The sequence below is a fragment of the Achroia grisella genome, unplaced genomic scaffold (genome assembly GCF_030625045.1).
Source record: "Achroia grisella isolate CSIRO2021 unplaced genomic scaffold, CSIRO_AGI_Agris_v1 utg327, whole genome shotgun sequence".
Classification (NCBI taxonomy): domain Eukaryota; kingdom Metazoa; phylum Arthropoda; class Insecta; order Lepidoptera; family Pyralidae; genus Achroia; species Achroia grisella.
Window position 1 is genome coordinate 2,198,148 of NW_026712799.1, and position 27,713 is coordinate 2,225,860.

At 30.8% G+C, this 27,713-nt stretch overlaps 1 protein-coding gene across 3 annotated transcripts in view; it reads right to left on the reverse strand.

Annotated features, from left to right (window-relative positions):
- LOC131843632 (uncharacterized) overlaps nt 1–27,713 on the reverse strand; it is a 58,132-nt gene that overhangs the window by 29,582 nt on the left and 837 nt on the right. For all 3 annotated transcript variants that reach the window (XM_059192302.1, XM_059192304.1, XM_059192303.1), the window contains exon 2: nt 1,600–1,854. In XM_059192302.1, coding sequence (XP_059048285.1) covers nt 1,600–1,609 — 10 coding nt within the window. In that variant the 5' untranslated portion in view covers nt 1,610–1,854. The remainder of the gene's footprint in view (nt 1–1,599; nt 1,855–27,713) is intronic.

A 27,713-nucleotide genomic window follows, 5' to 3' on the forward strand; every position in this document is an offset into this window, starting at 1 on the left:
TCTTGGTGGTTCCAATTAGAGATCTTAGATGCCAAAGTTATGTAATTTTGTAAATATTTGAAGCCTCAATTATTATTAAATATTAATTTACATATAGAATAAAGTTTATTAGAAAACATATTACCTTCAAAAGTTATTACATTATGGAAGTACTATGTGCTGTTTTTTTAAATATATATGAATGGTTACTTAAAATGTACCAAAATTATATGTTAATTATTATGGGATATGTTGCACTAAAATCAAATACAAATAAATATTTGCTATTTGAGAGCGTCGAGGCCTACTAAAGAGGTCATAAGTTCAAAACTACCCGGCAAAAAAAAATTGTGTGTCAATTTACATTTCTGACTAATTCTCCGGTGAAGGAAGTGCCCATACCAGGCTTCCACGTTGAAATTAAATATTAGCAGTTAAATGCGGGCAGGTTTTGCGTTCATCTCAACATCAAAAGTTGAGAACGACTGACTATGCTATCTACAATAATTGACGTGATTATATGTTTAAGTTCATCATATATTACTTTTTTATATCATTATTATCAATATATAATACATCTAAGTTTTGTATGTTCATCTTTAAAAAATAGGAACACTTAACGAAAGATACTTTTTATCCAGCTGAACAAAGCTGCTGAGCAAAGTAAGTAGCATATATGAATATCTACATTTATATACTCATATTACAAATGTGAACGTTTGTCAGTCGGTCCGTTTATCTGTTTGTTACCTTTGACGACTACACAGTCGAATTGAAACTAATATTCTCTAAGTAATTTGATACTTTTAGATGCCCAGTTAAATTGAATAAAAATATTTATAGTATATAGAAATATAATGAAATCGTTGCATTTTTCCGAAATCGAAATCCGTAATCTGGAGATAGAAGCTGATTTTATGATCCCGCGCCCGAACTTGAAAGGAGAAAGGTTAGAAAGGTCCGTCGTGTAGTATAGTTTTATTACATCTCTGTCCATTTTGTGTGTGGTCTATTTACAAAGTTTAATAAACAACAGTCTACATAAACTTGGGCTAATATAGTATGTAGGTATATATACAGCTAGGGTTGTAAAGTTTGAATCTTATTTGTGTTCTAGCTGAGATTTGAAGGAAAAGGATTGCGTTTACGTAAAATTACTTACTTTATTTTTTTATGTAACTTATAATTGCAAACAATTGTTAGTCCAACTCGTGGTAAAGTGACTGTTTGTGTGTGTGTGAGAAGTGAATATGTATACATGAAGAGCACTACGGGACTAAAATCTTATGCGACTGTAGTGGTCCATTCCGGAAGACAAACGTGTTAAGCCTCTGACTTAACATATTTTTGGATTCATTTAAGAAGCAGCAGCAAGTTTTAAGTAAGCCTATTCTATACATATTGTAATTAATAAGCTTACAAGTTTGTTATATGTTAATAATATATAACAAACATTTGGATCAAACATGAAATATTGGAAACTGAGGTGCCTGTTAGTTTTCCAGAATGGCAAGATATCAGGGGTAAAGTAAATATATTCTGGCATGTCATGGCGCAGTTCATATCAGGCGGACGAAAACAAAGATAGCTTCAGCTAATTAAACAAAATTAATAAATTACCTGCCGACATTTTGTTATGTAGAGACGTCCAATTTTGATATAAGTTATTTAGTTAATGCTATGAGTTTCGCTAACAGTCAATTGTTTAACCCCCAACCCCCCGCCGGCCCATTGCATTTTTGCACCAATCACGCTGTTATGCACTGACATTACACTGGCAAACTATGTTTACTTCCTGTTCATTTTTATGTCACTAATCTACTTTATATGAAACGTGAAGTCACTGGATCCCTTAAAAAATCCTTGAGGTGTAATCTGTAAAGAAAAAAAACGAAAAGTTTAGCTTCATATAAGATTAAAGGTACATATAACCAAATATGTTATCTAATGTTAATCTATATAAATAAATAAATATAACCAAATACATTGACAGCACTCCTTTTAACATACTATTTACAAGTAGGTAAATAGAAAGTACTTAAACATAGAAAGACGATAAAAAGGTAATTCTATAAAAACAAAGGAGATGCAATGCAATTATATTAATATGTGGTTCCTCAAAAGGTTTAAATAACAGAAGAATTTCGGTAAAATAAAGTAAAATGTATAATTATTGTAGGTATGTGTAAGTACTACAGAAATTAAATTATTATAACTTAGCAATGATAACGGGACTTATTATTATAATTTGTATCTAGTTATAAAATTATGCTACACTCCTACGTTGATTATGGAAATATGATGACTCATTGATGATTGATCATTTTAGACATTATCTCATTTCTAAACTATCTACTTGCATATATCTGTTGTACCTACATATATTTCAGAATATTAACCTCCATACCCTACCATTTAACAATCTGTGGATAAAACCCTATTTTGCATTCAGGTTGTATGTTAATCATATTTTACTCAAAATGTAATGAGAATTTATAAATAAGAATATTGAATATAAAAAATAACATCCAATTATAGTTATAAAATATTCGAATGGAACTCTAAATAGGTTTATGTTGATAAAAATCTTATATCTTAAAGCAAATTTGTTTAATAAATTATAAAATCTCTTACTGAATAAGTGAAGGTTCTAAGAATGTATTTTAAGAAGTAATCGATGAAGAAACTTTCCACAATGAACTCCGAAGGAGTGCCAATTAGACACCACTAAAAACTTCGCTAACTCATCAACGACCCAGTAACTCCTTATAAATTCAATTGGCCGAAACTGATTATAGAATTTACAATTCGCGATAATTGGTTTAATAAATCTACGAACACCCACGAGACTATTAAAACTTTGGTACGATGTTCTATACACATAATAAAATAGTTGAAATGTTGTATAGAGATGATAGATAGACATACCCTAATTATAAACATTAGTCTGTACTACTATATTATTATTAAGCACAATCACATTTGAAAAGATTTAGATTCTAAATTCCTGTCTGCTCGCACCTGAATTAACAAAATTTTATTTATTAGAAGTGTCTACAGGAAATCAATAAATATTTTTACATAAACATACTTATTTAATAAAGTAAAAATATTTTTTAAAGAATTCTGTTTATTAATAAATTAAGGACTAATTTGTTAAAAGTTTGTGCCTGCTACGTAGTAAATTTTCCGTTGAAATGCAAGTCGGATATATATTTAATAAATAAATTTGTTAAATAAAATTATCGTCTAAAATATTTCATCTCTAATCTAAAGCAAACACAGTAAAAATACGACAGTTATCATATTATAGCCCCAACATGCTATTGGGCAGTTTTTATGGAGTAAAAGCACCAACCAAACATGTGTGCTTTTAACGTTACATCACGCATACATTAGTCCAACATCTAAATCATCAGTTAATGTTTCCATTTCACATTTTCCATTAAATAATAAAAACGAATGAAAAATCCGTTTTCCTGCAGAATTCTAAAGGATATACTCTTGGAAAACGAATACTCGTTTAATTTTTCCTGAAATTAAACAAATACAAGGAATAGAGTATTGTGTGGAGGATATTATATTGTTAATATGCATTGTTTAATTGGATTTGTGATTCTACTACGGTGTCAGGAGTCGTTATTCATGTAGGTTTATTCATATTACGATATTATTTTTAAAAAGTATATTACTAAATGCGTGCTATTTTTATAATTGTATTTATACAATAACTAAGTACACTATGAACTAAGTTATTTTTTTAATGGATCATAATTGAAGGATGCCCCGCCCCGTGCTAACGTTTAACTACATTGTATTTATGCTAAATGAGCAATAAGTAAAATGACTAAATAAATCAATTTACAGAAGACAATTTTGTAAGTATAAATTGTCTTATCTGTATAGTGTAGGTAGTTTTATGCAGTTTTATATAAATTGTTTAAAATATATCACAGTAATTATATAAATTAACGCAGTCATATTATAGGTTTTTCATATTAGCACACTTATAAATGGGTTTACATGCATTTTATTCAATGGTGGGTTACTGGGTCGCACTGAGTGCTCCTTCAACTGTACGGGAATTTAAGCTTGAACCCTTTTCCGACAAATATGAATTTCCAGCTTTAATTAAAATGATTTACCGCAGCTCAGGTGTGTCAAGGTCGAAATCGTACATTTCATTCGTTCGTTCGTTGTTAACTGCACTACACAATATACACCATTCAGAGTTAAAAGTTGTTTAAAAGTTTAGACTTTTATTATAAGTTTTGCTTTTGTTTCGTTAAACATATTTTACTTCAACGACGATTTGTTTTGGTAGAATAAGTTTGCGTTTTGGATCCGGCACTGTAGTGTTTTCTGCCAGTTCAAGCAAATAGTACACGGATGTACTATATTCTCTGAGCAACTTACAGTACATTTAAGATTACCGACTGTATCTTTATTGTGAGTAATAGTAACAAATCAGGAATCAGGCCAGAAATGTAACTGTACCTACCGTCAAATTAAATGTTAGTACCTAATACAGATTAAAAATGATAGGTAGATATTTTTTTTATTTACGTTATAGGCACACACACACACAAGGCACAGTAATATATATAAACATTAAAGATAAAATTGTATATACACAAATGATTTAGTCTGCATAAACTGTAGTAAATACTCAGATACTTCACTAATAACATTATAAATTCGAAAGTAGGTATAATTTTCAAGACTACTAAACTAGATTGTTATGACAATAGATTCTGTCACGAGGACTAGGGGATAGGTTATCTTTTATTTAAAAACTAAGGAGTACAGTCACAGGCATATACCAGTTAGTGTAGAAAACAAGTTTACAAATCAAACTCAAATTCATCAATGCATATAGTAGTCTAATATTATGACTAAACATGTATTATTTTCTAGACATGAAAGTATAATACTTTTATAATTTAACCTTGAAATTATTACGTAACTTGGCAGTATTGATAGAGATAGTTGGCAAAAAAACAATATTCAGATGAGCACTTTGGCATAGTCATTAGTTACAGAAATAAGAAAACAATGGGAACAAAGAAGATATTAAATCAGAAACGTAAATAAATGTATGATTTTTTTGAGTATAGATAAATTGAAATATCATCTATAAGAAAAACTAACTATTGAAATGATTCGTAAGGTTTGTTGTCTTTTTACGACGTCTGAACGAATCTCTACGAATTCTAACATGAAAATGATTGTATCACGAAGTCGCGGATATGACTGGTTTACTATGCGATGTGTATAAAGTCTGAACAAATGTCATTTTCTAAGGTAGAATTCATTAGTTATAAATCAATATACTGGTAATATATATATCGGAGAGGGCGAGGTTATATGTCCAGATTAGACGAATAACAATAGAATTAATTTCATAAACCACCGAGTTTTATTGACCTCGTAAACCTAGAACAAAAATCCAATATAGACTAAACCGACAAGAAACTTAGCTCGCATACTTTTCAAATAAATATTGTAAACATGTATAACATTAAATTGAAAAGAATACGTGCGAGTTTCTTGTCTGTTCTTCTCATCTCGAAATAATTCCGAACTGACGGTAGATTTGACATATCATAAGAGTCTGTAATAGACTTACTTATCCATTTATACGATATTTTGATTTTTTTTTTAATTTTGAATCAAATATTTTTGTCAGCGGTTTATATGACAAACTAAAAATAATTTACTTTAAGAAGGTAACACGTAAAATAAGTTAATAGCAATCAATTTGCTGTAATCCTAACAATCATAAACATACCGTCACGACTGTTATCCCAGGTTTTTATGGTGTATTTCATGAGGTATGTATTAAATATAACGTGGCTAGGAGCGACCTACCGCGTCTCTCGATTAAGTTAAATTCTCACTTATAAGTATTAAGATTTACTTATGATTAATTGTTTGTGTTTCTTTAAGCAGAGAGTTAGTCAGAAATTTAAATTGACACAGAAAGACTTTTATAGTGTCTGTTAAATTTGAACTGATGACATCGTAATTCAAGATGGTGAGCCACTAATGCGTCTCATGATGACATTCTCATTCCTTTCGATCCGTATGGCTATAATAAGTTTATATAATAGGGAAACCTAATTTACTAATAAGTAACAAGGCCAAAATAGAGGAAATCGTGGCGTAGCAAATAGAGGAGTACGTGTTCGTTTTATTATATTATCAGGAAAAGTTACAATTGTTTTTGGGTGTTAATTAATACATATACAAATAGATTATATACTAAAAATAATACTATAGAGTGTGTGATGCTGAAATACAAATAAAAAAAAAGAATATTCGGTTTATTCTTTATAAAAAAAATAAAAAGTCTATATAAAATATTTGTTTTTCGGGAAATAGTCACTAATAATACAGACATATTTTATAGAGGAGTTTTAACATCCAAACCTGACTATTGAGAGATTTTACACAAACTTTGGGGAAAGGAAAACGATCCTCTGGCAACACCAATTACGTATTTTTTATAGGTACGAATCCCTAAATCCTTGCTCTATCATCTACTTACAAATGACGCATACGTATAAGCGATAACCCCTAGGCAGTTTGTCGACCAACGTGTACCCATAGGTTTACGTAATAAATTTAGATATAATAGTACAGAATACATAATGATATTGTTCATAGTAATAGACTAATTAGTATCAACTAATCTTTATATAATTTTGATATGTTGAGAATATTACCGAAGAACATAGGTTAGAACCTCCGGCATCTAGTCTAATTTCTTTTGCTTTCTAGATAGTCATCTGAGTGGAGAGTGGAGAGTGTCACATTTAACTGAATAGCATGTGGTGTTTTGGTGAAAGATGAGATATGGCAGTGAAATTTAGTTTAAGTCATGAGGAACAGTGGACCTACCTCTCATGTGGTTACAACACATGAGGATCCGTCAGATTTTTCAGTTACATAAAATGTATATTTGTTTTGTATATAATTACAGATTAGAATATAAAAATGCACTGAAAACGTATCTTGTTAAAAAGTTTTGAAATGATAATGAGGCAGAACTGTCTCGGGCAGAAGCAAATATTAAACGTGAAGTTTGTTTTATGTACATCAAGCTTTTAATGAGATGTCCTTAAAATAGACCTGACTTACATATATATATGTTTATTTTTTTAACTATAACGTAAAACTATATATATATAAAAATTAATATTATGAATACTTATAAGTGAGGAAATTAATAACAAATTTAATTATATATAGAAAATTAATTATCGAAAAAAAAGTAAATTACACTAAATTATTAAAGGCACTGCTTAACGTTACATAGCGAACCTAAAACCTATACCTAATATATTTTTGGATTAATGCTAAGAAAGACATAAAATTAATGAAAAGAAACATGTCAAGCTATAGCAAGTTTGACAAACACACATATATATGTTAAGTCTTTGATAAGAGAACCTTAATAATTCACAAATTTAAAATTTTCCTTCATTATGGTCGCATTTAAATCATAACCAAAAAGAATGATTAAAACTAGTGATACCTCCCTAGGTATCACTAGTTTTAATAATTCTTTTATGTAAAGAATGCTTTAATATCACTAAGTAATATGGGCTGTATTTTTTACTAGCCTCTTATATGTATGTCCCTTTACCAATCTCCCCTTAGGAGGGTTGTGTTTTATTTAACAAACATAGGGATTCGTATAATATTTGTAGGCTAATGGCAAGATAGGGCCTGTCGTAAGTAATGATGTAGAGTTATCAAAAATTTATATGGGATAATCCCAAAACATTGTAAATACTAGGAATTTATATAACCGAATATATTAGAAAATAAGCGCAACCGTAAACAACAAAGGGCTAATCTTTTATTAGCCAATTAATCTATTAAATTCGGGTGAAATAGGGTTAATTAACAGTAACAGGATATTGAAGTTGTAAGTTAACTTTTCGCAGGTAAACGATACGACAAAGTTACTAATGATTTACGAAGCATACACCGGCTGTTTGCTCGTTATACCATATATTAATTTATTATAAGCACCTATCGTAACTTAATATGTTACTTTACTACCTACTTCCTAAATATTCCACAAGGTGTATTTAAGAAAATGACGTTGGATTGAACACTCATACTGGTTACGCCATTTATAACATTATATTATTAATAATTATATATGTTGTTATTTCGCTGATGTGTTATATTTGCAGGTTTGTATATTTGTAATTTAGCGGTTGTGTATGTACCTGCAAAGTCGCGTCCCCGCGAGTGATATTGTGCATCTATTAACTTCAAAAAAATTTAAACGTTCTGATTACTGCAATCAACCACTGTGACTGTACGTTAATATTGAATTTGGACAATATGTTTGGTGTTTGTGCTTTATATCATTATAATCTGTACGACATCCGTTTAGAGATGATATCTGAACTAGCTACCTTGCACTATCGTATAGTGGTGAAACCTTATTTTCTATACGTTTCCACAATTTACCACCACATTTACTATGGTGAGTGTCCATAGAGTTAGCACTAATAAACTAGTTGTCAATATAATTCAAAAATGTATTAATTAAAAAAAAGTACATTATAGACATTTATTTCATGTTTGAAAGATCACAACAAACAGCTTTTCCGGTATCTCTACACTTATTGATTGATGCTAACGAACTATAAACAGCTGATAATTTTAAGCCATCTTCCCGGTTGAAATTGGGATATTTTAAATATAATTTTGTAATGATTATTTCCTTATCCTGAGAATTTGCGAATTTCATTACCCGTGTATGATACTTACAGTAGATATAGTATATATACGTATTCCCATGAGCCTCTATGACCTTTTACGACATTCTGATGAAAGAGCGTAGTTGAAAATATTGTTATATATCAAAAATACAAATTCAGTCATCAGACGGTGTTGAAACAAATAGGTAACACACTGACAGGGAAAAATATTAATACAAAGTATTTTATTTTATTTATTTATTTTATTCAGGCTACTAATAACCTATATTACAATATTCAATATCTTATTAACATACATATGAACGATATTGAAATTAATATATAATATAAATATAAATTGTTCGTGTAGTAAAGGCACTGATGACGGCAATCTATCACGATTGTACCGATATACCACCCCCTTTGGCCAGTAGTTTTTCTTCAAGAAGGTGATCAGCATGTGGGTAGGGACCCAGGCCACAAACGCCTTGAAATTCGCTTTGTGACTTGACTCGGCCCGTACGTAATCGACAATGTCCTGCTCCTGCCATATTTATACTATTTGTAATATACACATGTACATATATGAAATATCATCCTATTGTTCAACAACGATCCATATATGCTTTTCTCTAGAGTTTACTGCGCATATTTTTATATCCCCAAAATAAATCGGAATTCCCAAAGGTTAGAGGTACAGCAAAAATGTACAACGAACATAATAATATACCTTTTTATATGGATCCCAAGAGACTTCCTTCAAATTCTTTTTATTCCTCCCTGATCAGAAGAAAGAGGGGAGAATTTACGATAATATCCGTTAGACAATAACTCGCGAATGGTTAAAACTACAATATCAATAAATCGTTCTGTCAACTGGTACGATGAAATCAATTTCATTATATACAAGGGTATACCACAGATACGCTTGCACGGGACATTTTAAACTTACGCGTGTAAAGCCGCAGGCAACTACTAGTTGTATAAATAAGTGAGTAGGATGTGTTATCATTATTAAAGACCCATTTAAATTTATAGGCACGTGTAACAAAAATGTAACTGACAACTGTCTGCATAATATAGCTTCCGAATAACATATAGGCTTTATATTACACGCGGGTGAAACCGCGGGCACAGCTAGTATATAAATATATGTTTTAATCCACTAGGTTTAAAAACATAAAAGTGAAATGAACTGTTGTTATTCCAAATACAACGCACAGGCACGAAGTCGCAGGCCTAGCTTATATTTTATAAATAATTACCACCAAAAGAATAAGGGTTTTTGATAAATATAATTAGACAATAATCATAAGTTTAGTTAATAATAATAATAATAAAATAGTTACACTGAAAAAAAGAAGAATGTAATTATTTTTTATATTTAAAAGCAAAAATATTTATATTAATAAAACAAGATATACTTATATTTTCTCCCGTTGAACTAGTTCCGAGTTCACTGTATTTGGAAGGGTTACTTTAATAGTCCAACCATAAAACCGCGGTTTTCTGACCTATCTTGAATTAATACAAACATGACAGCTGTCGCAACCACAATTGGTGGTCCCATTGTAAACAAAATTTAACTTCCGTTAATCTATTTTCGGTGCCTATATAAATAAAACTAGTAACCTACCCCGAGTTCACCCGACAACTTTGTAAATATAGCCTATGTCACCGTGGAATAACGTGAAATTAAAACGGTGAAATAATTAAAAACATCGGTCAAGTATTATTCTAGGTTTCGTAGCACAGGTTTACCTATATCGAAAGCCAGGGCTAAATGTATTGAATTGTACTGTATATTTATGAATAAAAGATTATTATTATTATTATTATTATTATTACATTGTATTTATGATTGCGTGATATTTTTATAAAATCTGTATCAACTTTAGTGATTCTTTTGCAATTGATGAGGTTTACTTTATTTATAAGATCTTTAGATAATAATATATTTTACTTACGATAGTAAAATATAGTCCATACAATTGTTAACACGTTAATTTTACCGAGAACGAGTTGTACTCAGTCTGGTAAGTAAGTCATGGGTACCTTTTCTGCCTCCTTATTGACCCTTTTACAGAAAAAAAACAGCAATTAAAATAAGATCAAGAGGGAAGGCGACACTGTGCCCAGTTTGTCGAGGTGTATTGATATACATTTACGTGATAAAATCAAATAAAATTAAAATAGTGTTAAAGGAATAAAATATTACAGTGTTCTAAAATATAAGTTTAAACTAATATTGTAAAAAACTGACAAGAAATACAAAAAATAACTTTGAATAGCCACAACCTATACTACGTTAATATTAGAATAAATCGTCGCAAATAGGTATAACTGTATTATACGAAGATTAACGCTACTAGCTAAACCTACGTAAGAATTTTCAGCGCCACCTTGTGCGAAAATGCTCAACTAAAAAGTTGGTGACAAAAACGCATATTGAGAAAATTCGATTTCTATTAAATTGTATATATAGTCATATACACCGTATACACACTAGATGGCGGCCATATTGTATTCAGGATGTCTTTGTATCAATCGAAACAAAAGAATATTTGAATTCTCAAAAAACCTCGAATGTTCTGTAGTCAGCGATTTTACATTAATAATGAAAATTAAGTCGACAGTAATTAATAATGAAATGGTAAAATCGGTAACAGACACAATAAATATAGAAAAAACCACATATTATATCTGGAAGTATTTTTAAAAAAATTGTTCTGTATGGTCTATCTGAATACCGTCGAGAACGTCGAGGTATATTAGTTAAATTTTAGATTCATTGAAATATTTAGTAATATTTAATTTTTACAGCTGTCAGTTATTTTTTATTAGATGTGTCTTACCAGTGTGAATTGAATATACGCAAATTAAAATATGAATTACTTAAAAGTAGCAGAATAGTATATTCATTGGTACGATTCCTTACTTTGCTATATCTTTTTTTATATACTGACGTATGTTCCGTATCTTAAAACGTAACTCGTTTTGTTCAGTGGGATCTGATACAGTCACAGAAAACGGCTTGGAAATAAATCGAACATCAAACGTCCCGTCCGCCATATCCCCAACAGGAATTCTATTTGGAATGCCTCTAGCTAATAAATAAGTCTTTTCATTCCGTTTATCAGCCCTCTGGGATCAAAAGAAAGCCACTAACTTCGCCAGCTCTAAGTTCACGACCAATGCTATGAGATTGCTTGATTTAATCCCTTAATCCATATACATAACTACAGTTATAGTTGTAGGGATTTCTCCATTCACTGTCTTGAAGAAACTTACGTTTTACGATGTAATTAATTTTGATAAGACCTCTTCGCCTATAATACTACATTTTGTGAAGTTTCGGATGCCTAAAGTTTTAAATTGAATACAAGTTCAAAGAGAGAACGTACGTACGTATACATACTGTGTAGTACATATTATTATGTGAATACCCTAAACCCAGGAATATACGTGTATATTATCCAATCAATCATTTACTCTTGCGACAAGGAAAACTCTATATAAAAATGTCAAATATAAAGTCTGGCAAGATTTGAGGATTCTATTAGCAATTCCAGGGGGATATTACGTTATTAAATACATTAAATTTCAAACTAATTTAATTTACCAATTTAAGGATAGGTACAGTATTCAGTTCCATTAAAAATTATTATATCTTTTCAATAAAATTAAGTTAGATAAATTTTTGTTATTTGACATAAAACTGTAAATCTAAAATTTAGTAATTAATACTGTTCTTAGTCTATAGTAAAATTAAAATGAAAGAAATAAAATTATTGACTAAATCGATTTATTTAGGGTACTTATGCTATTTATTTTTTATGTACTTTGAAATTGTCTATAAAAGTAAAAATATAGTAACAAAATATACAAATGCTAACAAGTAAGCAATAAACTTACAAGCATATTTCATTATATTATTATATTAAAAACTAAATCGTTTAAGCATGGTTGAGTAACAAATATCAAAATACATATTTAAATGTTTAAATGTTTATACGTATAATATTATTATTATTATTGAGGGGAACTTATAAACTTAAGAAAATATCTACAAAATATCATATATGCATAAATATATTTCAACTTTGACTGTGAATAACAAATGCTACATTAGCTTTCACACTACTGTGTAAATACACTTTCATTAGCTGTGAAAGACATAAAACAACTAAATACTTGTATGAGATAATATATTATGCATACGTACAAGTAGAAAGGTCGAGTTCGAGCGAGGATGTCAACCGTACGAGTATGTATCAGGATTATATCTATACATCTATACATATAAATAAAATTGGAGTGTCTGTTTGTAATATTTAAATAACCGTTTTTACTACATGCATATGAATATAAATACGGTTATTTCAATAATCAATTCAATATAAATACATACACCAAAGTAACATTTCTTCCAATATTTGTCTGATTGTCTTTCTGTCTGTTTGTTCCGGCTAATCTCTGAAATGGCTGGACCGATTTTGACGGGATTTTTTTGGCAGGTAGCTGATGTAATAAGGAGTAACTTAGTTAATTTTCACGCAGACGAAGTCGAGGGTACAGCTAGTATTAAATATAATTGCAGAGTGAGGATCCTACAAATACGAGATTTTTTTACTTCTTAGTAAGAGGTTACGGTTTGCAAACACGCCTTTGAAAGACATTAACTTAAATACTTAATCAGTAATCGTGTTTCTTCATTCAGAACAACAAACAAAGTTATGCTCGTATTAATATGAAATATAGAATTCAGGGAAGTTAAATGATTAATATTAAATAAGTATATAACAGCTTATGAAGTCTAAACTGTGTAGTTAATATAACAAAATTGTTTACCTGTCTTTCCTAAATAAATCCGTATCCCAATCATTGAATTTATTTCTAAGCATGGTATTGGTTATTTCTTATAATTTAAGTAAGATGTAATATTAACCGCTTCGTCTGTGTGAGGATAAATAATTTTATAGTATGTCACTGTACTATATAGAGTGAGAATATAGTTTTAAGAGAATAAAATACAAATACGGAAAAGATATGGAAAACTCAAAATAAGTAATAAGGATGGTAAGTATATAGAATGCGGGGGCATAACATCCTAGTCCGCCAGAATAGGAACGCATGAGTGGTACCGTGGGTCGGAAATGAAAACGTGATGTCCGAGATGCTATTTATATATATTTGGCATTAAACAGTCCAGTAAGCACAGGTATCTGTGTTCTAGTGTCAGTAATACGAGTAGGAATAGGAACTAATCACTCCATTGCAACCAATGTCATGTCAGGTTGACTTCCACGCAGTCTGGAAGCTACTTTGGTTATTTCCTGGTGAATTGACCATGTTGAGCTGATTGACCTGACTACTCTGTCAGCGTAAATCTTGAGCGCAGGCGGGTACATCATACTATATTCATACATAAATAATAACCTTGGATAATTAACATAGCGCCATATATGTAGTTCCACGGTAAGCAGAATTTGTGTTATGGTAGTCCCATACAAGACAAGTGATATAAATAAATAGATTTTTTTTGTAAATACATACCTAATACAAATAGAAAACATCTAGACCGGTACAAATAATCATGTTCATAAATACAAAAGTTTGCATCATGGAATCGAACCCGCGGCCATCGGAAATAAAGCGGTGTGTTAAACCGCTAGACCACCGAAACCGTCAAAATAAAAAACAAAATAGTAGGTATGTCCTATCTAGAGAGTGAGCAGTGTCAATCTTCGTGACACAGGCGGCCGTGTTGCTCTGAGGAGGCATCTGATGAATAATTACATCGCGTTACATTTTAATTTCAAACAAACAAATAACTTTGTAATTCAGAGCCATAATTTAAAGCAAGTCGGGGGTACCTTAATTATGCCTTAATTTTATAAAGGCATAAATAGACAGCGTGACAAAGGCATGTAATTAACTTTATAAAAATATATATACCTTTGAGTTTCATATTTACACATTTGTTATATTTTCGCTTTGTTATTATTATTCCCTTATCAGCTAGCTAGTTTTTCCCTGTCGCTTCTTCTGCTTTTTTTATGTAATAAATAGTCTATGTTCGTCCTTTTATCTATCTTTATACGAAATTTTATTAAGATTCGTTCAGTCGTTTAGTAATGAAATTGTAACAAACAGGCAGATAGATACACGGATACACTTTTGCATTTATAATATATGTTAATATACGTTTGGATTACATAGAACTATAAAATAATATCTTATATGTGACATTTTTAAACATAAAATCATAATTCAATTATTTAATACAAATGACTTTATGTTGAAATTAATTATAATAAAAAAATTGGCTACTCTTTTTAGACTACCAAAAGATTACAAGCAATATTGTGTCTCTGCTAAAACTAAAGTCAACAAAAACGAAAGAAACTTGCTTTAGTCAAATGTTGTTTTACATTTTATCATGGATAGTGTGTGTCTTGTCTAAAAAATAATCTGAAGTATGATTAATGTCTTTTCAAAAGGATTATGCGTAGTATTCATAATTCTTTATGAAGAGTAATAAAAAATGCGAATCATAAAAAAAGTAATCAGCTCCACATCTAGTGACAAAGTGATTGCTCAAAAAATATACACGTAAAGGCCAGGCTTTTTAACGTTTTATCCTTTGACAAAATGCGGAAACCGGACAAACGTGACTTCGCTGTCAATTCCAGTGAGTTCTATATTCAGCGCATGTCGGGAGAATATTCTACATCTGCTACGTTATGCATACAACCACAAATTAATGATAGACATAATTCACCACATTTAATATATTCAGGTTACTCTGACAACATAATCAGGTTCTAGATTTTATTTATTCATTAAATATACTAATATTACAAACATGAAAGTTTGTGAGTTTGGATGGATGGGTGGGTGGATGTTTTGTACTCTTTCACTCAAAAACTACTGAACGGATTTTGACGAAACGAAACGAAAGTAATATAGTTTTAATCAGAATAACACATAGGCTATACATGCGGGTGAAACCGCAAGCACTACTAGTGAATATTACATCTTTGTTTTCAATTGCAATAGCTATTAGGTGTTCATTCAAAATAAGTATAATACTTTTGAATATATAGTAGAACGTTGAATATAGAGCCGTGCCATTATTTTCTTGTAAATGTATTGAGGCTCGAGTCACTAAATATTTGCAATGCAACCAAGGTATATTTGCAATATATAGTTGACATATATATATTTTGTCTCATCTTACTTACTGTGTGAGCTTTTCTTGTCTAGAGCCAATTTAAGTTGGTACCTATATAAATTTAATTTTGATTCAGTTCTCATAAGGGCAGTGACAACATTTGTAAATGAAATTTCAATTTCTCTGTGTACATATTCTTCTTGTAATATTAAACAAGTTTAATACTAGTATATATATGTTGTACAATATTTTTCCACCAAACTGTTACTACTTTTCATCAGTTGTGCCGTTAGCTGGTTTGCCAGCCGTTAATTAAAAACAAACATATTCATTATAGTAAAGTTTCTCCTATAGTCCTCCAGAGTGCTTTAATAACTATTATAGACATATATACTAAAATATAACCTGCAAATATAGCTTATGAATTTAATGTGTAAAATAGTGCAAAAGTTTAAAAATAGAAACATTTATTATTCATTTCATTCTGTCATTTATTTGGGTCTGAATTGTATCGACCGACCAAGGTTTCCAAGTTACAAACCAATACAATCTATATAAATGACATCTTTACCATCGGGTGAGCAGTTACCTTGTATTCCATATCAATTACGTAAAAAAATATTTTTGTTATACCTATCGTTTATGCCTCGCCTAGTAAGCATAATATTTTTTATCTTAATTTATATTTATACAAATAGTTAAAATTAAAATATCTGTTTGTAATTTAAAATTAACAGTTTTGCACTAAATACATATAAAAGTATATACGGTACTTATATCAAACAAGTAATTTGAAACAAATGTTTGTTTGTATTTGCTAATATCTAAAAAAGCTGTACTAATTTTGACGGGATTTTCACTCCTATATAACTGACGTTATATGGAATAACTTAAGCTACTTTATTAAAAAATATATATATATCGTACTTTAACAAAAAAAAGTTATATCCACGTGAACGCAGTCACGGGTAACAGTTAGTTTAAGATAAAGTAATAAGTAGATTTGCCACAAAGGACGTCAACAATTTGCAAGAAAAATGTAAGGAAAGTGAAGTGTACGTTCACAATGAGTGACATACGCCTGAGATGCGCTTTGAAATTATAATGAGACGCTTTGTTTCCGTGAATCTTTTGAATTGCGCGAAATCCTGTTTTGCTTATTGTTACATAACGATGCATTACTTATTCAGGAATCGTTTGCATGCTTTTTTATTCACATTAAATCAGAGTTATAATAGAATAGATGAATAAAGAAAATGTACGTTGGTAAGTATGGTTTGTAAAATTTTATCTTACTTATATTTAGCGGTGTTACCCGCGTAAATTATGATAAATCATTTCGTATGTTTAGGAATTTAGGACAATTCACTCGACGTCATCAAACTAAGCAGACCATTAACTATGGGTAATAAAATGATGTGAATATTTTTTTAAAGTCATACAAATAATCATAATAATAAGTATAAATATTGTATTTGTTTATTTATTTCCGGCTACTAGGCCCTAATTATAAATACCTTATAAACTGACATACATATAATTTCTTTTTATAACACAGGGGACAAACAAGCATGCGGCTCACCTGATGGTAAGTGATTACCGCAGCCCATGAGCACCCGCAACACAAGGGGAATTGCAAGTACGTTGTCGTCCTTTTAAAATAAGCTCTTTTCTTGAAGGTTTCAATATCGTATCGGTTCGGAAATACCATTGCAGGAAGGTGATTCCACAATGTGGTTGTGCGTGGCAAAAAGGACATATGAAAGACATATGAATTAATATTTTAATACTAATACATATATTGTCTGTGTGGTCACGGTACTAACGACGGCAATCTGGCATGAATGCGCTGATACACTACCCCTTCGGCCAGTAGTCCTCCTTCATAAAGGTAGGCAGCATGTTGGTAGGAACATAAGTTGTAAGTAAGGTGATGTGCTAACCCGCTAGACCTTTTATGCCATCAATGAAGCCGTATTTTATATATGCGGAGTTAAAAAATACGAAGTTCAACATACGAATAATGTGTTTCGCTTAGACGTGTCCATTTGGCACCACAAATGCTACTATGAACGTCAGACGCAAATATCATATTAGTTCAACTGGTAATCTGTAAACAGATTCTATTTTCCTTATGACGTCACAAACGCAAAACCGTAGGTTTACGAGCGAACTGTAGATCGTAAAAACTTGTGTAACACGTTATAGTGTATGTATGTATACATACATTTTCCACATCACCAAATCATCGCGAGTACTTTTTCAGGCTATAAATTGCTATCTTTCTGATGAAGTTACTGGCAACATTAGATTTTTTTCATGTAACTGGTAGAACAAACAAGACAATGACCACTACAATAGCAATGGACAACTATGAAAAGTAAAATGAAATGAAATAAATAAAATAAAACACGATGAAAAGGAAAAAGCTAAGGTATTTTTTTATTTCTTAACGAGGGAGTGGGGGTTTAATCTATTCAGGCCATGTGAATACGGGGTTTTTAATGTCTTAGGAGAAAATTTTACTTGCGTGATCAGCAAGGTTAGGTTTCGTATCTAATGTCAGTGAATGGAGTTTGCCTATACAATATAATAAGTTAAGGTTTACATTATTAAACTCAAATATGTATAGTTCTTTACTGTTAACACTACAAATATTTTCATTTAAATGTTTCCAATTATTAAACGTTAATGATTGACAAACACTATATTTCATAACATGGAAATATGTTTATATAAACTCTCAAATTAAAAATATAAGAGTTATAAACAAGAGTCATAAAATTTTATTTGTTTAAAATTTTTGTACTTACTAATATTATAACGAATAAAGATTTGATTTATTGTATACTAAACATTTCATCTTTAATAAATAAACTCATAAACACTTCACCTTTTTTTTATTTCTGTCACCTATAGATATTACATAACTTTATCAGCAATAAATTAGTTTTAATTCCATGTAGCTAACGCCTCGAGATGCAGGTAACTACTGAGATTCAATTAAAATAGTAAGAAATATAAATAGTATAAAATAGTAAGAAATATAAATCTTGCTGATATTAAGAATAAATTTTAATGTTAAGTTATAAATATGGTTAAGAGGCTTTACAATCAGAGAAAATCTCAAGTTTCGAAAGTTTTGATTCGTTTTCGATATCCAACTTAGGAGCAAATATCCCTTCTTGCCTTCAAATCCCTAATATTTGTTTAGGATTGTTTCAGCTTGTTATCGTATTCGATTATTGTAGAGGTTTCTGTATACTATCATTGTGTGTAAGTTTATGGAAATTTTATAAACTAGTTACGCTATGCGGGTTAACTTGTATTATAATAAAAAATAAATATAACGTTATTGTGGTATATTATAAATTTTTATAATTGCTTGCCCCGGCTGATGTATATGTATTATATAATACCTTCCTCTTGAACCTCTCTATCTATTGCTGACGATTGTATTAAAATTAGTAGTAGTTTAAAAGATCTAAGGAAACAGACAGACTTCATTTTATATGTCAAGTTTTTGGAATTATTTCTGTAATATTTAGTAAGATATTTCTCCAATCTATAATTAAATGACATCGATTTTATGAACTATCATTAAAATTCATGTAATATTGACTGAATACAGTCTGATATATAAATAAAACAGTAGTAATAAGAATATTACTTTTTTTTATAAATTGTTTCATTTCCAATACTATGCAGCCGCTATATAAACTATTGTCTACAACAAAAAGTATTAAAAGAGTCAGATTTTACACGAACACGTCTATTTAAAAGTATGCTAAAATAAACTAAACGAAAAATACTTAAACATACTTGTAGGTTAACGTCACTCCAAAATTCACAGTGAAAAGTGTTTTCACTGTATGTGTTGTTCATAGTACAAATTCTGGTACTGACACATACTGGCAGCTTTTATAGCATTTTTATAACTTGAAAACTTTTTCTATTTTGATGTTAGCAGCGTTGAGATTTTATTTATTTTTTATTATTGTATATGCACAGCTTGTGCATATATCTACATTAATTAGATTTAAGAACAAAATGCTTTGCCAGGTGTAACAATTTATTTCTCTTCTATCATAATAATATGTTTATTACACATATTTAGAAGAATAAATTAAATTAATACAAATATTAATAATCACGTTATTACAATTTAATAATAAGCTATAATGCCACGTATCCCTATTCTAATTAATCTTCATTTAAGACTTCATGTTGGTGCCGTAAATATTGTAAAAATTAAAGTCTTTTATGGAAAAACATTTTAAATCATTATACCTTTTTAAAAAAAAATATGAACAAGATATATTTAACAAGTGGGTGACCTACCGTACTCCCTCTTGTTCTATTCTTATTGATATCTTACTTTAAAACGTGCAGATTTATTTATGATAAATTATTCCCCGGATTTCATTTCAGTTTTACATTTGCTATCATCGTTTCTACAAAACGAGGTATTCCTCTGTCTTGCACAATACGCTTGAACGTTATGACTGACGCAAAAAAATCACCCCTTGGGTAATGGATACGTCAATTCCTTTACGATTTTATTTATTTCCGTGAGTGTGTATTTTAAGTGAGATATAGGCACATTCATTTCTAGGCCGAGATTTTTATCTTGCAAAACATAGTTATTTAACTAATACAGGAGTTATTGATCTTAATAGTATATCTTCTCACAAAAATTTTTGCCTACATAGATGAAAATGTGATGAATATTTTATTCATCACATTTTCATCTATGTAGGCAAAAATTTCTGTAAGGTATACAATTTTTGTGCATATGAAACTATTCTATTGTACAATGTTTTATTAAAAATGTAATATACAAAGTTACATCTATAGTCAAGAAGATTATTATATTAAAGCAAATTTTCAAATTCATTTTCTTTGTAATTTTAAAACGTCGACACTCGACATTTGACATAAAAAAGTTCATCCACCCATTTAATACTTAAGTTCAAAGTTGCAGTTAGTATGTGACATTTACTTGCACTACGGTTCATAAATTTGTAACGTACAAAGTTGTTATATTATGTTTTGTAACATTTCGTCGGTGTGATCGTTGAGAACATACTACTGTGTCCAAAAAATAAGGTTACATTATATTTATTTAGAAAATTCCTTATTTATTTTTCCAAATCAATTTCATCCCCTTCAAAGTAATCCCCTCCCGATGCAATGCACTTATACCAACGGATTTTCCAATTTTCGAAACACTGATTGAAGTCACTTTCTGGGATGGCCTTCAGTTCCCTCTTCGCTGCGGCTTGAATCTCCTCTATTGTATCAAAAAGCGGTCTTTTGAGCTTGCTGAATAGCCAGAAGTCGCACGGCGCCAGATCAGGTGAATAAGGTGGTTGCGGAACAATATGGGTTGAGTTTTTGGCGAAATGATCACGAATTATGAGTGCAGTATGGGACGGTGCATTATCGTGGTGTAAAAACCAAGAATTGTCTTTCCACAATTCCGGCCTTTTTAGGCGGATAGCGTTACGCAATCGACGCATGACGTTTAAATAATATTCCTTGTTGACTGTTTGGCCCGGTGGAAGGAATTCGTAATGCACAACACCACGGTAATCGAAAAAAACAGTCAACATGACCTTTATTTTTGAGCGACTTTGACGCGATTTTTTTGGTTTGGGCTCTCCTTTGGCACGATATTCGCTCGATTGATCAGTTGTTTCGGGGTCGTAAGCATAGATCCAAGTCTCGTCTCCAGTAATCATGCGTTTCATCTTGTCCTGATAGTCTGAAAGCATCGTTTCACACAATTCAACGCGACGCCTTTTTTCCAAAAAATTCAATGTTTTTGGTACCAGTCGAGATTTGACGCGTTTGAGGCACAAAACATCCTTTAAAATGGTATTGACAGAGCCTTTCGATATGCCAACCTCATCAGCAAGGTCTCTAATCGTTAATCGATGGTTTATCAATACCAAATCTTTGATTTGTTGGACGTGAGCTTCGTCAGTTGAGGTTGATGGTCGCCCAGGACGCTCTTCATCTTCGACACGTTCACGGCCGGCTTGGAACTCACTATACCACTTGTAAACATTTTTTTTAGACATAGCCTCATCACCAAAAGCTTTCTGCACCATCCTCAACGTATCTTTGCTCAACAAATTTCGACATCGCAAAAAACGAAAAACTCACTTTTAGCAGCTCACAAAACGATGCGTATCTCAAACACTAATTAATATTTTGACAGATAAATTCGACATAGATGTAATTGACAGTACTACCAACCTAAAAAAAAGAAAAATTCTCCAAATGCTTCGACGCACACAGTTAAAATTCAAATGTCACCTTATTTTTTGGACATAATATTACATATTGTACCACAAATGAGGGCAGTATAAAGTCTAAAGATTAAAATATCTATATAATCTTGATAAAAACGATAAAGACCATAAGAAAATATTAGTTTAATTCAGTCAGTACTTCAGCTTGTTTGCCCATCCAATTACATAAAAAAATGTATATTACATATGAAAAATATGTAATTACGAATAATTTCGAAAACGAGATGACAATATTGTAAGTACTTATACGGATTCTGACCCAAGAAAATGAAACTTATATGAATCCAAACGAGTCTTCTGTATCTTGATTTGCGAATACCAACTTTATGATGATATGTAATAAGGTTTTAAACTGATTGTTATTGTTAGTACCCAATTATTACAAATGTTATTATTTACATCTATGATGATCGCTAAAATATGCCGCAACAAATTACGAATCGTTTTAGTATATTTGTAAATCAGTCTACATCGTAGAAGCTCTACGCCGTAGGCATTTGAATCATATAATTCCTGTCTATTTTAATGCAAAAATTAATTCAAAGCAGTTTAATTGATATAGGTTTTATATCCTAGGGGTAATCAGATGCATTGACAAATGTTGACATTATTTTGAAAGCAACATGTATGGACATGTCAAGTCGATGTCTCGTCATCCGAAATATCGACACATTTCGGTCATGGAGCGAGTCTATCGCCAACTTTTAGACTAATATAGTTATTGGTTCCATCTCCGTAGAATCTGACACATATGAAAGTGTTTTTAAACAGCCACATTTATAATATTAAGAAAGAACTGTGAGGTGTATGTAAACGTGTACAGTTTATAAAGGTTGCTATGCAAGAGATTCGTGGTTAAATTCGTATTCGGTCAATGTAAGAAACAAACTTTCCTAAATTGGCTCGTGTCCGAGTGTTGTGGGTTGTACCACAGAGAATATATGTGACGTGCAGAGTGAAAGCTTCTCAGCTAGCCTTCATTCCGCCAAGTTGTAACTATTATAGAAACACAATAATTGTTAAGTTTACTGTCGAAATTGTCGCTTATAATGGTGATGTTCTTAACATATTTACCTATAGATTCATAGATTACTTTATTTTATAAAACAATATATAATCAAGACTTGTCAGTCTTGACTAGTAAAAATATAATACAGATGTTAAAGTAACACATTATTATTATTATTATTAAATTTATTAAAACACATACATTTAAGATGTCATTTGCCTACTTGTTCATTTTATTCGACATCATTTCAATAAAAAGTAATATCACGATAAGCAAATATTCTGAATATATTCATATATGAAAGAGTAAATCTTTTACGTGGTTTAAGCTAAGTGTGTGTGTATGAGTATGTATATATATATACAGTACATATTACTCTGTGGTGTAATAAGTAGTCTATGGTTCAGGGTATACACTCTTATATTATTATATATTGCGTACGTTACTTTGAACAAAATATTAAAAACTGAATATTTTTTGCGTTTGATTTTGTCTTTGCTCGAAAATTTTGTTGTTTCTACATTATTTATATAATTGTGTGGTATATAACTGTAAAATATCATCATCATCTCAGCCCGGAAGACGTCCACTGCTGAACAAAAGCTTCCCCCAAAGATCTCCACGACGATCAGCCCTGCGGTGCTCGCATCCACTGTAAAATACATATAAATGAAATTCTAGTTTACAATTGCCTTAAAAATATAATTAATTTCGACAGATTATCCTTTTATATTTGTGCAATACAATGTACTTTGTTTTCATTGAAAAAGTTTTCGATATTAACAAGCAAATTACTGGAAGCAATTCCATTGGAATGTTAAGCGAATTAATTAGCAATTAAAATAATGATAACGATTGAGTTAATCGTTGGAAATTTAATTTGAACGCGCCCAATTATTTTCATGCAAAGTCTTGGTGTTCTAATTGTTATACATGCGTACATAGTATTTCTGATCATAGAGTTTTATATAGTAACATATTTATTCCTAAATAATGTTTATTTAACTAATATTAAATTTAAAAATATTACAAATAATATTGTCTGTACTTACAATCGCAACTAGCAATTTTCAGTTGTTTCAACCGTAAATTCCAGGTCATTGAATTCGAATACTTGGTCCCCGTAGGAATTCGGAGAAACTTCTTATCAAGGCTCTTTTGCGTTATCCGCCTTTACCATATATTCATACTTCTTGATCACATATCAAGAATAATAATAATAATAATCTTTATCATAACGATGATGAATAATGAACTAACCATTATTATTAAAATAATGGCCTTATTTGGGGGAAGCGATTACCAGTAATGTGGATTACTAGGCCAATTGCTGGTAATATGTATTTTAGAAATAAGCGTAAGCGTAGTGGTTTTTGTATTGATTGCCACATGCATTCTTATGTAAAATGTGAATACTATAACTATCAGATGGTGATTGTAAATAGCTTTGACGTGGTCTGGTGTTTTGAGTAGTCATGCTCACTAAAATGTCCAGACTTGTGGCGGCGTGGTGGGCCGGGTCATTGGGCTCCCTAAAATATGGTCGAACACAGTGATGGCTGGCTCATCCGTCATACTTGTGGACGGGTGCTGCTTGTAGGGACTGGTCTGCTCTAATCACTATGACTGATTTCCTCTTATTAATTGTTTAACCAGTTGGTTATATATACAATATTTTTTCTATTTGAGTATTTAATTGAATTTGTGCTAATTGCTGGTTTGTATTTACACACTTAAACTTAAAAATGTAAAGTTATTTAAAAGAACAACACGCATGTTTCTTGCTCGTTGTTCTTGTGATGAGACAGCTTTCCGAATGAGCGGTAGATTAAAAAATGTAATGACTATTCAAAAGTGATTCAATGTAAGTTTATTTGAATAAATGATTTTCTATTCTATTCTGTACCATGTCATTGTGAGCTCCACGTGGTTTTCCCTGGAAACCATCGTGAGCAATTCGTGGTGAATTTACCACGATGGGCTAACTGACCTGACCTCATGCTTATCTTATCCTCTGCCAGTGTAAACCGTTATAAGAAAAAAAAATTGACCTTATTTAAATTTAGTACATATAAAGTGACCTTTATCGAATAATATGCACAGGAAATGGTCACAATGTCAGATAATAGGACCTCTGGATATATACCAAGATGGACATATAGTACAAAATGTTTTTTTTTCAAGCAACAAAAACACGGGAATCGGCGAAATAATACATAAATATTTCGAATAAATAGAGATTGTTTAAAACGATGTTATAAAAATCGCTTTATCATACTGAAATGAAGTCAAGCAGTCTTTCATTAAAAAAAGAACTGAATTTATTATAGTCCATTTATCTAGATAAAGTCAACTTGATTGAAGTTTATAAAATGTAAAGGAGACGTCTATAAAATCGTTGCAAAGTTATCTTGTTTTTTTTTGGATGAGCAGCGTTATTATTACAACCACCAAAGTCGGAATATTATGGATCCCAAAACTTTCAACCGGTATTTGTAGAAATAAATAAAATTTAAATATCTATTTGTAATTTTAATTAACAGTTTTTCGCTGAATGCTTATACGATACTTATATAAAAAATCGTTTAAGTTATTGTTCGTGTGTTTGTTTGTTTTTTGTTAATCTCTGAAACGACAGGACCTATTTTACTATATTTATATTACTATAACTCGCAGATACCTAATGTAATAAGGAGTAACTTAGGCTACTTTTATTATTTAGATTTTATTAATTTATAACTAGAATAACCAGTACCAGCATGAATAATGTAGGACGATCCCTCATGAGTGACGAAAATCAAAATAGTAGAGTAGATAGACAATAGTGACTCAGTATTGACGTAATTTTGGGGACACTTATGTTCACTTGAAAACGATCACGATACAGACGTTTTTGTATGTTGTGTTTTTCAAATGTTTTTTTCATTCAATGCTTAAAAATTGTATAGTAACTGCATATTATCTTAGGAGGGCAATGGTGTCTGAGATGGGCTTGGCCTAGTTTAGACACTGCACTGCATTTGGTGTTAAATAGTTTTTAAGAACTACTTGCATAGTATATACTGGGAATATAAACATTATTAAGCCTATTTTTTTACTGTTTTTTTGCACAATAAACATATTATTTTTATCCTTTATTTTCACAGCGAAACTAGTGTTTTTTTTTTATTAGTCCATATTTTTGTTATACTTAGAAACAAAAGAGTTTACAATATAATCAACTAGCCGTGGGACTTTAACTGTCTTTTTTGTATAAAAGATAACCTATGTCCTTCCTTGTAATACGATCTATCTTCACGTCAAACAACAAGACTTATGCAACCATATATACATCATAAGGTAACAAATAGACAGAGGGACATAACTTTATATTCGTTATATATTATACTCGTCCGTCATACTGTGGTGTGGTGAAATTAGCAAGTGCTAATTTCGTAAAATCTATTCTTTATGGAAAAATGTGTGTGTGTTTGGCATGATGCCTTCGGCTACTTTTCACCATTGCACCGCTCGCTATCGACAAGAAATTTATCCTCACATGCTAGAACCTAAGTGATCTCTGACAGTGCGGTTTCAGAGGAGCTTCCTTCCTTCCACATTTAGATTATGAACTTCCTATCGAGGTTTTCCCACGAGACTACAGCGTGGGTTCTTTCAAGACGGCTATATTAAGGTTTCCTAAGAGTCGGAAGCGTGCATGTGACACCCCTGATATCTCAGGTGCCCATAGGCTACTGTAACCATTTACCATCAGGTGGGCCATATGCCTATTTTGTCATCATCGTAATATATAAAAAAAAGATTATAGAACAAGAAAACAATTCCAATTTCAAGTTTCTGTCTTTATTTGTGGTGTGCTTTGATAGATCAGTTACCCAGGACAAGTCTCTTTAAATAGATATACTCGTTTATGTCTATCTTGACGCACTTCATCGGTTTCCGGTCTTGAGGATTAGATGCCTTCCGTATCGGAGATTGCATTGGATATTTTGCTATTTGCTATTTAGAATAGTGTAGAATTGAACAAAATATTCTTTATTCAAATAAACTTAAATTTAAATAGTTTTGTCCTAATACAACTAGTAAGAACATAATACTTATTTATTGACACATTATTTTATCTTTCTTTTTCTTTTTTATTTATTAATGTAATTACTAATTAAATAAATAAAATAAAACCTATAATTTTTATACGGCATGTGTTACGGCATATTTCAGTGTATACATGCTGATTACTAAATAGTAAAAGTGATGTACAAAAGTTTAACTCTGTAAAAGATTTCTTCCAAATCCAATGAGTTGAGAAAATGTCAACGGTAAATACTCTATTACAATTTTTATTTTCGAGACATAGCTACGAGGAATATATGTATATCCTCTAGAAAATCCTCTATCCTCTCCTAAATTGTGATAGGTACAACTGTAAGTATATAGTAAGAAACTCAATTGCCATCACAAAGCTGACTAAAACGACTTTGTCCTTAAGTACACAAGTCCTTGAT